At 47.4% G+C, this 15006-nt stretch overlaps 1 protein-coding gene across 9 annotated transcripts in view; it reads right to left on the bottom strand.

The window, feature by feature from the left end:
* The window catches only part of CSGALNACT1 (chondroitin sulfate N-acetylgalactosaminyltransferase 1), a 327407-nt gene that overhangs the window by 20988 nt on the left and 291413 nt on the right, over positions 1–15006 (bottom strand). For all 9 annotated transcript variants that reach the window (XM_060086122.1, XM_060086117.1, XM_060086116.1 and 6 more), the window contains one exon: positions 7634–7735. In XM_060086122.1, the coding sequence (XP_059942105.1) occupies positions 7634–7735 (102 nt within the window). The remainder of the gene's footprint in view (positions 1–7633; positions 7736–15006) is intronic.

Below are 15006 nucleotides of genomic sequence, written 5' to 3'. Positions count from 1 at the left end.
ATTTTGATGGATGGTTTTGCTGAATATTGAATTCTTGGTTGACAGTACTTTACTTTCAGCACTTTGAATATGCCACCCCACTATCCATCTTATTAAGGATCCCATGGACCTGATGAGTTGCTTTACTCTTGCTGCTTATGTAATAGGGAAGAACAAATCTGACTCCATATTGGATCTGTTTCTTTTACTTTAACCTTTGTAGTCTACTGCTTTCGCTAGAAGTTAAATATGTTGCCTATAGCCTGAAATATACAGGGGACACCATTCTCAAGGCTCTGACCTTTAAAGGTATAACTCTTTTCCATTCATATAGAGGTAAAAAGTTGTAGAACAGAGAACAACATTTGTCTTGTTGGAGGTTTACAGAAACATCGTTACCTGACCTACCTGACCTATGTGGACAGCTGCAAGAACAAAGGATTCCAGCACAAAGAAGTTTGCAACAGGGCCTCCCTGGTGGCGCAAGTGGTTGAGAGTCCGCCTGCCGATGCAGGGGATACGGGTTCGTGCCCCGGTCTGGGAGGATCCCATATGCCGCGGAGCGGCTGGGCCCGTGAGCCATGGCCGCTGAGCCTGCGCGTCCGGAGCCTGCGCGTCCGGAGCCTGTGCTCCGCGACGGGGGAGGCCACAACAGTGAGAGGCCCGCATACCGCAAAAAGGAAAAAAAAAAAAAAAAAAAAAAAAAAGAAGTTTGCAACAACTAACCACACCCCCTCCCCTTTTAGTACAAAAGGAACCTGAATTCTAATTCAGGAAAGATGGTTCTTTAGGACTCTAGCCCACCATCTTCTAGGTCTGCTGGCTTTCCAAATAAAGTCATTATTCCTTCCTTGCCCCAACAATTTGTCTCTCAATTTATTGGCCTGTTGTGCAGTGAGCAGTACGAGCTTGGACTCAGTAACACAGATTCTTTCTCTTTGTTTTTCAACCATTTGACTGTGATATGTCTAATGTGCATTTCTTTTGAGTTTTCCTGTTTGGAGTTTTTGAGCTTCTTAGATGTGTAGATCAATGTTTTCATCAAATACAGGGAGTCTGGGGCCATTATTTCTTCAGATATTTTTTCCTGCCTCTTTCTCTCTCTCCTATCCTGGGACTCCCATTGTGTCTATGTTGGCATGCTTGATGGTATCCTGCAGGTCTCTGAGGTTTTCTATTACTTCATTCTTTTTTATTTTTGTTTCTCAAACTATATCATATATCAATTGACCTATTTTAAAGTTCACTGATTCTTTCTTCTGCCTGTCCAAACCTGATGTTGAGGCCCCACAGTGAATTTTTTTTATGTTAAATATTGTACTTTTCAACTCCAGACTTTCTATTTGGTTCTTTTTATAACTGATCTCTCTGTACTTGGTGAGACATGGTTCTCATACTTTTCTTTAGTTTTTTAAACATGGTCTCTTTTAATTCTTTGAACATATTTAATACAGTTGACTTAATGTCTTTGTCTAGTACAACACCTGTGCTTCCTCAGGAACAACTTCTAATGATTGATTTTGTTCTCTGTGCATGAGCCATATTTTCTTGTTTCTTTGCATGCCTCGTAATTTTTTGTTTAAAGCTAAACATTTTAAATAATGTAATGTGGCAGCCCTGGAAATCAGAATCTCCACCCCCCTCAGGGTTTTGCTATTGTTGCTGTTTGTTGTTTGTTTGTTTAGTGACTTTCCTGAACTAATTCTGTAAAGTGTACTCTTGTGTGTGAACACTTAGTGGTAAGCTAATGATTAAGCAGGGATTTCCTTAAATGTCTGGAACCAATCAGTCTCCCAGTCTTTGCCAGGGGACTCTGTGTGCATGGTGGGGACTCTGTGAGCATGGTGGGGCATGTCATCAACACACAACCAAGCAGGTAACAACTTATCTGAGCCTTTACTTCCTTCTTGCACAGAGCCTCAAGATCAGTCAGAGGTAAAAAGTAAGGGCCTGCTCAGGTCTTTCCTAAGTATGAGCACAGCCTCTGGATCCCCAGGAATGTGCTGGAGCTTTCAAAACTCCTTTGGAGATTTCACTCCTCAGATTCACCTTCTGAGCTTTTTGGTTAGTCTACTGTTTGCCCCAATTCTTATCTACACCTCAGGCAGCCACAAAGTTAAAGACTTCCTATAATTGTTTTTTGTCAAATACCCCTGGATAAAAAGTTCCACTGGGAGGCCTCTGAGTCAGGTCAAATGAAGACAACCTTGTGAGCAGGGTCTGACCGACTGTGATTCTTATGGGCTGCTGAAGAGCTGGGGGCGGGGGTGAAATGGGGCAAGTTAAAGTTCACAAAGCTCCCTGTTCACACCAAAATTTAGTCATTTGGCTAAACACTTCCCAGTTATTATAAAGTTGCAAACTTTAATTTCCATAGTTCTTAAAAAAGTTGATTCTGAGAATTTTTAGTAATTTTCTCACTGCTTTTATGGAGGAGAATTTTGCAAGCTCTTTATTCCACCATTTACACTGAGATCACCTTTTTTTAACTGTTGCATTATATTCCATTGTATGAACTTAATATCATTTAATTTTTTCCATAATATATTTTCCCCCAATGTTTTACTTGGAAAACATTTAAACCTTTAGAAGTGTTGTAAGCATAGTAAAGTACCCATATACCATCACCCAGATTCACCAAGTGTTAAAGTTTTGCCATATTTCCCCCCTCCCTCCCTCCCTTCCTTCCTTCCTCTGAACCATTTGAGGTTACAGACTTCATGGAAACTTCACTTTCAAAGATAAGTACTCCCCAAGAACCAGAACACTCTCCTTTATAACATTATAACAATGTAATAATGACACTCAAGAAATTTAACACCGTCACAATACTATAATCTATATGCCATGTTTGAACCCCTCAAAGAACAACTTGGAATACCTAAAAATACAGGCACATCTCCACAAAGAGCTGGTCACCAAGCAGAGTCATGCTTAGCCCCTTCTCTGGCAGATGCCCAGTGAGATGGCCACAGGCCTAGGTGCTGCCTTCACCTGTGAGGTGCTTCCCAGGGTCCAAGCCTCTTTATCTTCTAGGAAGGAATTCACTGTGTAGCTTTTTTTCATTTTAGCAGATGAGATTCTTATCTAAAACATCCTTGTTTATGAAAAAATATTAAAGCAACAATTCTCCAATTTCAGACAACTTTCCCCCCAATTTTCTTTTGGGATGTCCTGATAAAATGTTCCTGAGGGTACCCGTCAAGCAAATCCCTTAAAAGAGGCATGAAATGTGGACAACACCATGGCATCAGGGCATTTTCCTGACAACACACACACACAAAACCCTCTCTCAGGCACATACTTGCAGGACAGGGCAGTATCTCAGTTCTAGTTCTTCAATGTCAGAGGTGATTCTACTGAAAGATGCACTTGTGTCCTCACGAATGGACAAAGATGAAGATACCACACAGTAAATTATAACTCATGCAAATCCACCCACCAGTATGAATTTTTTAAAATTTCCTAATACATAGCTCCAAGAAAGTGTCTACCTAGGTCAGAATTCCTCAAAAACCCACATCAGCATCACAGGTTGAGCTCATTCTCAGTGTTGGTTCCCAGGCTTCATCTCAGGCCTAATAACTCAGAATTTCTGGGGTTGGATCTCAGGAATCTGTATTTTAAAAAGCACCCCAGGTTATTCAAAGTACATTTATATTTGAGAACCACTGAGCTAGGCTGTAATCTGAGATTAACTGAAGCTTAGTATGAAAAACTTTGTGGAATAAAAATCAGATATTGAGAACTGATTTGTACTGTTATCTACGTCAGTGGCTTCTAAATATTTTGATCACAACCCTTACCCTTTCAAAAGAATATATTATAAATCATGACACAGCGCATGCACACACGTGCACACACACACACACACACTCTGAAATTAAAGTTTCATGAAACAATATTTATCTTTAATACTTGTGATGTATTCTGATAATCTTCTATTCTATTTTGATTTTTTAAAAACATTGCACGTAACCCACTAAATCAATTTCACAACCCTCTAATGAATCACAAACTGTCGTTTGCAAAACACTGCTCTACAGCAATCAACTTGAGACGTAAAGCTCGACAGAGTAAGCGTAAACCGAGAGACAGACACTGCACGCTAGTCACTAAACTGGGGTTTTTCAAGATATTCTTAAAATACATACATTAGCTAGATTTAGAACAGTTTGATCACAATGCTGAGAGCCAAATGAAATAAATTTCATTTAAACTGGTTTCAGATCATATTGTTCTCAATGAACAATGATTGGTTTTTGGAGTGAGAATTTGGCGCGACGTTAAGACTGGGAGTCCAGGAGTTACAGACGAGGTTCAGATCTGGCTGTCGCCCTGGATAGGGGTGGCAGGCTGAGTAACAACCTCTCTAAGCCTCTGTTTCTTCATCTAAGAAGTGGGGTTAATAACAGCTTCTATCTCATAAGGTTGCTGTGAATATTAAATGACATAACTCATGTTAATCACAATGGCTATTATATTATTCAAAGATAAGATGCATTTGAATAAAAGCTTTAGCATCTTAAGAGAATGATAAAAATGGTATTTAAATAAAGCTTCATATATGCGTTTTATATATATTACAATGTGTACAAATCTACTACACACCTGGCATTGTCCTTCTCCTGATGAACGAACAGTGACTATTTTATTTATTTGTTTATTTATTTTTTAACATCTTTATTGGAGTATAATTGCTTTACAATGGTGTGTTAGTTTCTGCTTTGTAACAAAGTGAATCAGCTCTACATATACATATGTTCCCATATCTCTTCCCTCTTGTGTCTCCCTCCCTCCCACCCTCCCTATCCCACCCCTCTAGGTGGTCACAAAGCACCGAGCTGATCTCCCTGTGCTATGCGGCTGCTTCCCACTAGCTATCTATTTTACATTTGGTAAACACTGAACATTTTAAACCTGGGTGAGGCCCAGTGCCAAGAGCTGGAGTTTCAGAAGCATGCGACACAGTACTACTAAGCAGCTTATAATCTAGTGAGGACAGCAGAAAGAAACGTCAACAGGCAAATCACATGCCAAGTGCCACAGATGAGAGATGCTGAAGGGGTGTTGGTTCCAATTCAGAGAGGAAAGGACAGGTCAGGATGAGCTCCGGAGTGGGGACCTGGGCGGGGATGCACAGGTAGGGGGTCTGAGGAAACAGGAAGGAGGATGGAGGGAAGGCCAAACCTGAGAGAATAATGGGCGTGAAGACAAAGGGTAAACTGCGCCCCCATCTGGCTGCGGGGCAGTAAGTCATCAACACAAAGTTAGAAGCAAGAGCCCGCTTGGGTACCAGGCTGGGACAGTGGGTGATGAGGAACTTCATCTGGACGGCGGGGCTGCAGGCAGCCGCGGGAAATCAGCTCAGGCTGGTGGCAGAGGGCAGGGCATTCCTAGAGCAACGCCCTGGAAAGGGCAGGACACACCCCACGACATCAGTGACTGCAGCACTGCTTTAAAGACTGACTCAGGCTCCAGAACGAAGTCCCCATCATGGGTAGCTTCATCTCTGGAAATTTCCCAAGCCATCCCTACCCCTCAAATGATTTTACTTTTCTCGTTCAGATTCATTCTTTGCTCACCACACAACCTTCTGATTGCGAATTCAGCTTGCCAGGTCATGTGATACGGCGGAGAATGCCTTGATAGAATCCTGGGCACTCCGGTCACTAGAAAGGGTATTTTCCGTAACATTGTCTCAACTGGCCTTCCACTCGTCCATCAGACTCGTGTGAAGTCGGTTACACGTATCTATCAGACATCTGATCATCTTCTGATGTCCTCGGAAGGTGCCAGAGCCGACAGGACTGATGTCTCAGTCCTGGCTGGGCTTTCGAATCACCTGGATCTCTACTTCAGAATACCTCGAAAGGAGGCAGCTGGCTGCAACTAAGGCCTTCCTCGGGCAGCCCCTGGGGCGGCCGCCACTTTCCCAAACAATCGTTCTCAATCCTGGCTGCATGTCAGAATCATCTGGGAAGCTTGAAAAAGGTCCACACCCAGGGGGTGGCTACTTGCAGAGATGTTAAAACCTATCCACTCGGCAGAGGACATGAATAATAACTCACGCTCCTCAATCCTAAGCAGAGATGAAAAGGATATTGCAATGCACTGGAGTCGAGAGATTTCTATTTCACTTACATTTAGGATATTGAATTATTTCATTCCCTTTGATCTCCCTTCAACAGGTGCCATAGCTTTAAGCTGGTACTAGTTTTTTTTTTTCTTTTTGCGGTACGCGGGCCTCTCACTGTTGTGGTCTCTCCCTTGCGGAGCACAGGCTCCGGACGCGCAGGCTCAGCGGCCATGGCTCACGGGCCCAGCCGCTCCACGGCATGTGGGATCTTCCCAGACCGGGGCACGAACCCGTGTCCCCTGCATCGGCAGGCGGACTCTCAACCACTTGCGCCACCAGGGAAGCCCCTAAGCCGGTACTAGTTTTAAACTCTTTTAACTCCTTATTGCTTTAGGACAGAGGTCAGCAAACTTTTTCTGTAAAGGACCAGATAGTAAAGAGTTCAGCTTTGCGAGTCACACTGTATCTGTCACAACTATTCAGCCCTGCAGCTGTAGCCCAAAAGCAGCCATAACTAATACAGAAACAGACGAGCACGCCTGCTAGCCAATAAAACTTTATTTACAAAATAAGTGTGGACAAAATTTGACCAGTGCACTGCTTCAGATGTTTGAATAATAATTAGCATTCTGATCTTGTGCTCGTGACACAAAATGGGTAACAAAGCCTGCAAATAAATACAAAAAGTGCACTCAGTCTCGGCATCTTATCCTTTGACTATCATCCTATTACCATTTACCAAAGACTCAAAACAGAGGGACTTGTTTATATTCAGACCATACGGACCCACGCAGACGACTTCTGCCCCCAGTACCTCTGACCACCCTCCAAGCCGCACCTATGGAGAAACCACCCACCTCGTCGTTCACCTGCAGCTTGCGAACCAGAGGGAGTGGGCAGTGCCGCCAGCTTCCTCACCAGTAGAAAATGCTACAGACATGTGCTCATTAAATACATGCTTGTTCGTTTCTTCTGGTAAGAAAAACCCCTCTCTTCTGCTTTTGAATACATTTAATCCTCCACGTAACTGATGAACGAGGTAAAAATCCAGAGCTCTCGGTCCCAAAGTGTTGGTTAAACCGCTTCTGTTAATCTAGGGTCCCTCCCCAGCATCACTGGCCCCTGATCTCTCAAAATGCAGAAGGAGTGACAGTCAGAAGGCTGAGGCCATTTGCTCAGTGGATGAGAGCGAACCTGGACGAGCGGGGACTGAGAAGGAGCTCCCTGCATGGCTGTGCTCCCCAAGTCCACGCCTGCCACGTGCGGTCCCCAAACCTGCTGTGTCAGACGGGGGCTGGAGGAGCCCTGCCCCCCACCCTGGGTGCTCCGGGCAGTTGTCTCCACTGTCCGAGCTGACACCCCTCACAATGAGGGCGGGTGTGAGGCAGGTGGTCCCCAGGAAGGAGGGCACAGAACTCCCACCCCCGACACCACCACACGCAAAAGGCCAGGCCGTCCCTCTCCCGGGTTGGGTCGCCCACAGTGAAAAGGACATAAAATGGTTTGCATGAGCTCAGGTATCTCCTCCCGCGTTCAGGTTCCAGACTCCCCACCATGGCTCCACATCAGACTTACTTGGAAGTGTTTTCAAGTATTCCTTTGACCTCATTCATTTCTTCTTTTCCAAAGTAAACGACAGTGAGATGAACTCTCCCATCCTGCTGGATGCACATCTCCCTAGAAGACAAAACATGGATGTCTGGTCCTGTGTTCACAGCAACAGGCAAAGCCGAAACAAATACCTATTCTGTAAAGTGCAGAAGGGTCCTGGGAGGGAACTGGGCTGCCAGGAGAGCAGAGAGGGGACAGGACGTGCTGGCTGGCTCCTGCCACCACCTGTATTCCTACTTCTCTTACCAGGAAAACATGAAATTTAAACATGCAGATCTGGTCCATGAAAACTCAGATGCAAGAGGCCACAGGCTCGGGCGTCCCTGGTGGCGCAGTGGTTGAGAATCTGCCTGCTAATGCAGGGGACACGGGCTCGAGCCCTGGTCTGGGAGGATCCCACATGCCGTGGAGCAACTAGGCCCGTGAGCCACAACTGTTGAGCCTGCGCCTCTGGAGCCTGTGCTCCGCAACAAGAGAGCCCGCGATAGTGAGAGGCCCGCGTAGCGCGATGAAGAGTGGCCCCCACTTGCCACAACTAGAGAAAGCCCTCGCACAGAAACGAAGACCCAACACAGCCAAAATAAATAAATTAATTCATAAATTCCTACCCCCAACATCTTCCAAAAAAAAAAAAAAAAAAAGAGGCCACAGGCTCAACCTGCCTCACGTCCAGCCCATTAGGGCCTGGATCCAGTGTCTAGAACAGCCCTGGGTCCGTACCCTTCTCTGCCACAAGAAATCTACGAAGTACAGAAGACACAAAACCCAATGTACAGATGAGAACACTGAAGTCCAGTGAGGGTGAGACTGGAGGCCTCGTCCTTGCCTTTTCTTGTGTGTGCAACACAAATAGTCTTAGAGGCTGAATGAGCAAAGGTAAAAAGACATTTATTTGTTTAGGACCCTAGAAACCCTGGGGACACCCAGTGTCATGGCTGTGTGGAGGGGCGAGAGTCCAAAAGCATAGCTGCTGTACCTCACCCTCCCCAGGCAGATTCCTTCACTGCTCCTCCCTGTGGCTGACGGTCCCAGGCACCCAGCACACACACGACAGGCTCCCAGCAGCCCTTCTGGGTGGGGCCAGGCCTATACCTGCCTTCCCCACCAAAGCATATCTGTTATTTGCCTGGGCCCTGTCCTCTGCTGAGGGTTTACTTCATATACATGTGTGTATCACGTGCGTAATGTGTGTTGATGTGTGTATATGGATGTATATGTAAATATGTGTGTATAAAAATATGTTGATGTGTAAAACATGTGTGTACAGATATGTACGTGTGTGTGTCATTTTAGCAGATTTCTGAAAGCAAATGAATGGATTCTACTGGCAGGATGGTATCTGTGATACGCTGATACTTCGCCTGCCCTCCCGTTTCATTCCTTTTATCGCTGTGTTGCAACTTCCCTGAAGCCCTGACAACAATCCACGTCAGAGTCTTTCAGAGTCTCCGAGCTCTAACTGCAGAGGCCAATTTATGCAGTGATTTTTATCGTGACATCAAGAAGGAGGGACTGCCTACCTGGGGTTGCTGGGAAGATCAGAGAAGATACGGTTCCTGCACTCAAAAACCTTACTTGAGAAATAAATAGCTCAAATGAAATCATCGGACACATCGTGGCATTGATAAAAGTTCACAGAATTCAGAAAGTGCGGCCAAGCCTGTGGGCTGGATGGCTGGAACCCTGAAGGATGGGCCGGGTTTAGGACGGCAGAGAGGAGGAGGAGAGAATCCAGAGGGAAGAAGTCCTGGGGAAGATTCTACTGACCCTGGGCAGAGGCACCAGGGCTCACCTGGTCAGAGGCTCGGCTCAGAGAATTCTCTCTCTTTCCAGAGGAAGGAGGGGAAGAGCTGATTCTAAAAGCACATGGAGGGCGGGGCTCCGAGCAGCAGACAAGGGACCAGGAATGGGGCCAGGTTCCATTCCTGCTTCAGAACCGAGTGCTTCCCCAGCCTCAGCCCTGCAGACAGAGCTACCACCCACCGAGCACAAAATTCCCTGTACATAAAAGATCCCTTCTGCAAACCTGCCAGAGGACGCTGTACTTCCTTTGCCAGGGAAGAATAAAAGCCCCCACACAGCACCAAGCGTCCGAAAAACTATGCTTTAAAAGTGTGGGCAGTTGGACAAATCCATCCCAGAGTCAGCAGAGGGTCACCCGCTGAGCCTGAATAAAAAGCGTTCTTGGTTTTTCTAGTAACATCTTTGTGGGCATTTTAAAATCCATCAAAGGACTTCCTGTTTTCAAGGAATAAAACAGAGACACACTGGACCTTTACTTTTCATTCACCAGCTCAGGCTTCCCGAAAAGGCAAAGCAGAGTTTGTTCTGAGGGCACCTCCAGGGCCCTTTCCATTTATTCCTTCCTTCCTTCCTTCCTTCACCAAACAATAAATCTTAAAAAAGGCGTAGGCCGTTTCTACCCTTGAGTAGTACTCCATCTGATTGGACATTGCATGATTAAAGCTATCTACACTGCAGCCAACACACACTGCCGGAGAGAAACACCATCACCAAATGTCTGATGATCTTGTAACTTTCATATTTTTCAAAACAGTGCTCACTGGACTCCATCCCCAGAAAGATGTGTAAGAAAGAGTTGTGCATGTGGGCACAGAGGTACGTGTTCTGGTGTCATTATCTGTACCCGGGCCCACACTGCTTACGTCCTTGGAGCCAACCCAGGTGCCCTGCTAGCCCGTCTCTGTAACAGCAGGGTGGCGGTGTTTGGGACGAACCTCAGGGAACCCAAATTCCTAAGAACCCTCTGGGAAGCTCTTCGGTTCACCCGGCTCCACTGCTTTAACTCCGCGTTGGACTTTCTTCCACCTTAAGCTGGAAGCCTAAAAATTCTGTTTCTATGTCACCAAGACCTTATCTTTTTAGGATTTTAGAGGGGAAACAACAGTTCCTTCTCACCCAGGATATTGTAACACAGAGTATAGAGACTAAATAAGATATCTTTTCAGCCAGAAAACATGGATCGCAGCCACTTAAACACCTATATTTTTATTTCCCAAGAGGCAGAGAGCATGTCACGGTCTCTGAGTTCTGCTACTAATCTGTACAACCGCACTGTGGAAAGAGACCCTTGACTGTCATTCACACCCTACCTGTACAGGTAAGAAAAGGGGTTCCAATGTCCTGCACACCTAGGCATGCAGCCCAGTTTCCCTCAGGACCAGCCCTGTATTGGTACCTCAGGTTTCCTTGGCGAGGGTGAGGGATGCACCCAGGACGCCTCACGGCTCTGGTCCTACCACTCAGGACCCCAGCACAAAGCTGGGTAGTGGGTATGGCCAAGTGGAGGACAGATGCTGCTGGCAGTCAGCATGGCAGCACCATGGTCCTTCGGCATCCATAAGGACTAACAATGCTGCTCTTGTGAGAAGCATTGAGTTTGCACCACGCAGCTGACCTGGCAGTTAGCGGAGGCTGAAGTGTATCTGACCTTGTGTGAGACCTTCCTGGGAAGTCGGACAAAGACCAGAGGGCACAGGAGGCTGAACATCTTGCCACAGAAGGTGAGAGAGAGCAGGAAAACCATGTTTCTCATAGTTAGGGTTCCTGTGCTTATACCCTAGGCTGAGTAGCCTGTGGAAACACGGTTTCAATGACAAACATTACTGAGTCCCTTTGTTGTGTGATGTGTAATTCTCACTGGAATAAGATTTTAAAAGAATCATCGTGTATGGCCCTGTAGGGGGACCATCCAGGTTTGCCTGGGATTCTCCAGGGTTTAGCACTGGAAGTCCACATCCCAGGAAACACCTCAAAGCAAACTGGGACAACTGGTCACCCTTCCTGCATCAGGGACTGGACAGGAAGGAATGGGCACCTGAAGAGCACAGGACAAGGCGGGACAAAATAACGGCAGTAACAGGTCTAATGAGCCAGGGGAGTGCGGCGGAGACGTGACTCATGTCTGATGGGTGATGGGGACGGGTACCACGGTCAAGGCAGCATCCAGGCCGAGCCTGGACAGGTGAGTAGACGCCACGCAGGTGGAGAGGACCAGGGCAAGGGCTCTCCCGGCTGAGAAGGCGCGGATACAAGGACATCCCGTCCCGATCCTTCTCTCAGTCAATCTGCTACTCAGGTATGTCAGGTAGGAGAAGAAACCCTGTTCAGGCTTTTTTTTTTTTTTTTTTTTTTTTTTTTTTGCGGTACGAGGGCCTCTCACTGTTGTGGTCTCTCCCACTGCGGAGCACAGGTTCCAGACACGCAGGCTCAGCGGCCATGGCTCACGGGCCCAGCCGCTCCACTGCATGTGAGATCTTCCCGGACCGGGGCACGAACCTGCATCCCCTGCATTGGCAGGCGGACTCCCAACCACTGCGCCACCAGGGACGCCCCCGTTTAGGCTTTAATTATGTCCCATGCAAATGAAATAACACATAACACCCTGTCAGGCTACCATCTCTCCCTTTGGTCATCGATGACACCAGGAAGAAATGTGTTCAGGCACATAGGGACGGAGGAGGGAACAGAGAGTGGGGGGGCCCGTCATCATCAGGCTTTAGAAAATGACGTTCTGGGCCTCCCTGGTGGCGCAGTGGTTGAGGGTCCGCCTGCCGATGCAGGGGATACGGGTTCGTGCCCCGGTCTGGGAGGATCCCATATGCCGCGGAGCGGCTGGGCCCGTGAGCCATGGCCGCTGGGCCTGCGCATCCGGAGCCAGCGCATCCGGAGCCTGTGCTCCGCAACGGGGGAGGCCACAACAGTGAGAGGCCCGCATACCACAAAAAAAAAAAAAAAAAAGAAAATGACGTTCTTCTTTTGCTTTGGTGGGTTCTCCCCGCTCCTGCACCCCACGCTGAAGCGACACACAACTCCTGGACACCGTTATCTGACAAGCTGAGATGTGAGAGTGAACAGTGACCCTCAACCAAGCCATCGGGACCTGCTCTCCTGGCTGCACGTTTCAGGACAGCAAATGGGACCATTGCCAACTGACCACTTTCTTCTCTTGAATGGAGGTTTCTACATAATCGGTGGCTCAAATGAAGTGCAAAACAACTTTTATTAGGTCCCACAGAGAAACTTCTATGGAAATAAGGTGAATGATGTAGATTCGTGTTTCTCAAACATGTGAACCGTAAAACTTTCCTGGGGGCAACACTGGGGTCTGAGCAGAGAAGGGGCTGCCTGACGACAGCTAGTGGAGCGAGGCAGGGGTGGAGGACGGTACAGGGAAAGGTACGCTGGTTTTCCTTCTGGGAAACACAACGAAGACCGAGCACCTCCTGGATCTCAGCCTGAGGGGGAGGCCCAGCCCACCGCACAGCAGGGCTCAGCTGGTCCACGGCACACATGCCGGCTGAGCCCACGCTGCAGCCCCACTTCAGTCTCAGAGAGTCCACAGTCACTGTTTTTTAAAGATCCAGAAGTATCCACAAAACATCTTAATGGCGCTAAGCAGGAAAAGGATTTTAAAAATTGCTGAAGAAAATTCAAGTAAAAGATGTCCCTGAGGGCTTCCCTGGTGGTGCAGTGGTTGGGAGTCTGCCTGCCGATGCAGCGGACACGGGTTCGTGCCCCAGTCCGGGAGGATCCCACATGCCGCGGAGCGGCTGGGCCCGTGAGCCATGGCCGCTGAGCCTGCGTGTCTGGAGCCTGTGCTCCGCAACGGGAGAGGCCACAACAGTGAGAGGCCTGCGTACCGCAAAAAAAAAAAAAAAGATGTCCCTGATACTACCTTTAAATGTCATAAATGCCGAGGGAGGGACCAAGAGAAGTATCAGAGGAAGGAGAAAGGGACAGATTAAAACAGAAATAACCAGCAAAGTCTGAGAAGACCCACAGCAACATGGAAAAGGGTTCTCAGCCCAGGTGGAAGGAGTCAGAATAAAGATCAAGCAAACTTGGAATGAACTGAGAAAGATCTTTGCAAATCACAAAAAATCATTTCCATAAAAATCCTTTTCTTCTAGGAGAGGCTCAGAGACAAAGACACTAAGACCGTCTATAGTTTTCTTACCGTGAGGTTCCTCCTGCTACTGCGAACAAAGTACACAATAAAACAATAGATGAGCTTACAACCTATAAGCCAGATGCCAAGGGAAACTGAGCAGCCAAAAAGCAAGCGTGAGAATAGTTTCAAGAAAGGCAGATGAGGGGATTAAAAAAGAGAGAAGGAGGAAGGGGAGGTGGGTTTAAGGCAACACGCCACTGGGCAAAGGGGACGGAATCTGAAGCAAGTTCTCCTGGGGGCACCCCCTCTACGGCCACGCGTAAAGCCATCCTGGGAGGGGAAATGGCATGTGGAGCCTGCGAGGCTCATCCAGGGATCAGGACCACCAGAGAGCAAGGGCGGAAGAGGCTGCTGGAGCAAAGAGCCATCTTATCTCCATAGCAACAGTGGAGCCCGGAGCACGAAGGCCCCAAAGCAGCCCCACAGCAACTGACCAGAGGGTCCATACATGTCCTCAGGGCACATCCGGGTGTCACTGCCACTCATGGAGGGGACAAGTTACGAGGAGCTTTAGCCTCCTAACTTCTTTTTTTTTTTTTAATATTTTATTGGAGTATAATTGCTTTACCATGTTGTGTTAGTTGCTGCTTTATAACAAAGTGAATCAGCTATGCATACACATACATCCCCATATCTCCTCCCTCTTGCGTCTCCCTCCCACCCTCCCCATCCCCCCCTCTAGGTGGTCACAGAGCACCGAGCTGATCTCCCTGTGCTTCGCCTCCTAACTTCTTGTAAATCCCAGAACATCACCCATTCTTGTTCATGGCCTCTTAAATAAAGGCCCTTAGGGTCTAGGGCTAGGAAAATCTTCTCTCACCCAACAAATAGCAGCTTCCTTTTCATTAACCCCTGAGGCTGAAGGAAACTAGGCTTCCTTTTTCTCTCTCCCCACCCTGGCCTGCCAGGGGGTTCAGAGCTGGTGTTTCTGACAAGTTTCACTGCTTCCCTCAGTCCCAGCGCCCAGGTGTACTTCACCCCTGTTCCACACTGTTACTGAGTCCTTGTCCACTGACCTTTATAAAAATGGTTTCATGGAATTTGTATTTTTTATAAACACAAATAATTCTTAGGATTTGTTGAGATGGTTCTAATAATCATGAGAATAGAAGAGCCATCATAATAAATACCTTAGGCCATGAACTCCATAAACCCAGGAATCAATTTTGTCACGGGGGTCCACCCTACCCCAGACACAGTTCTGGACCAGGAAAGCTTGGTCCTTGGTCCTTGCAGAGGGCACCCCAGGCCCAGTCATCACCCCAAGTGAGCGATTTCTCAGATCCAGCCTTCCCCAGGGCTCTTTGTGTCTGTGACCAAGCCTGCTCTCTCTGGGGGATTCCAGGCTCTACATCGATTTCTT

Source organism: Mesoplodon densirostris, chromosome 20 (genome assembly GCF_025265405.1).
Source record: "Mesoplodon densirostris isolate mMesDen1 chromosome 20, mMesDen1 primary haplotype, whole genome shotgun sequence".
In the NCBI taxonomy this organism is placed as follows: Eukaryota; Metazoa; Chordata; class Mammalia; order Artiodactyla; family Ziphiidae; genus Mesoplodon; species Mesoplodon densirostris.
This window is presented reverse-complemented; position numbering and strand designations above follow the sequence as displayed.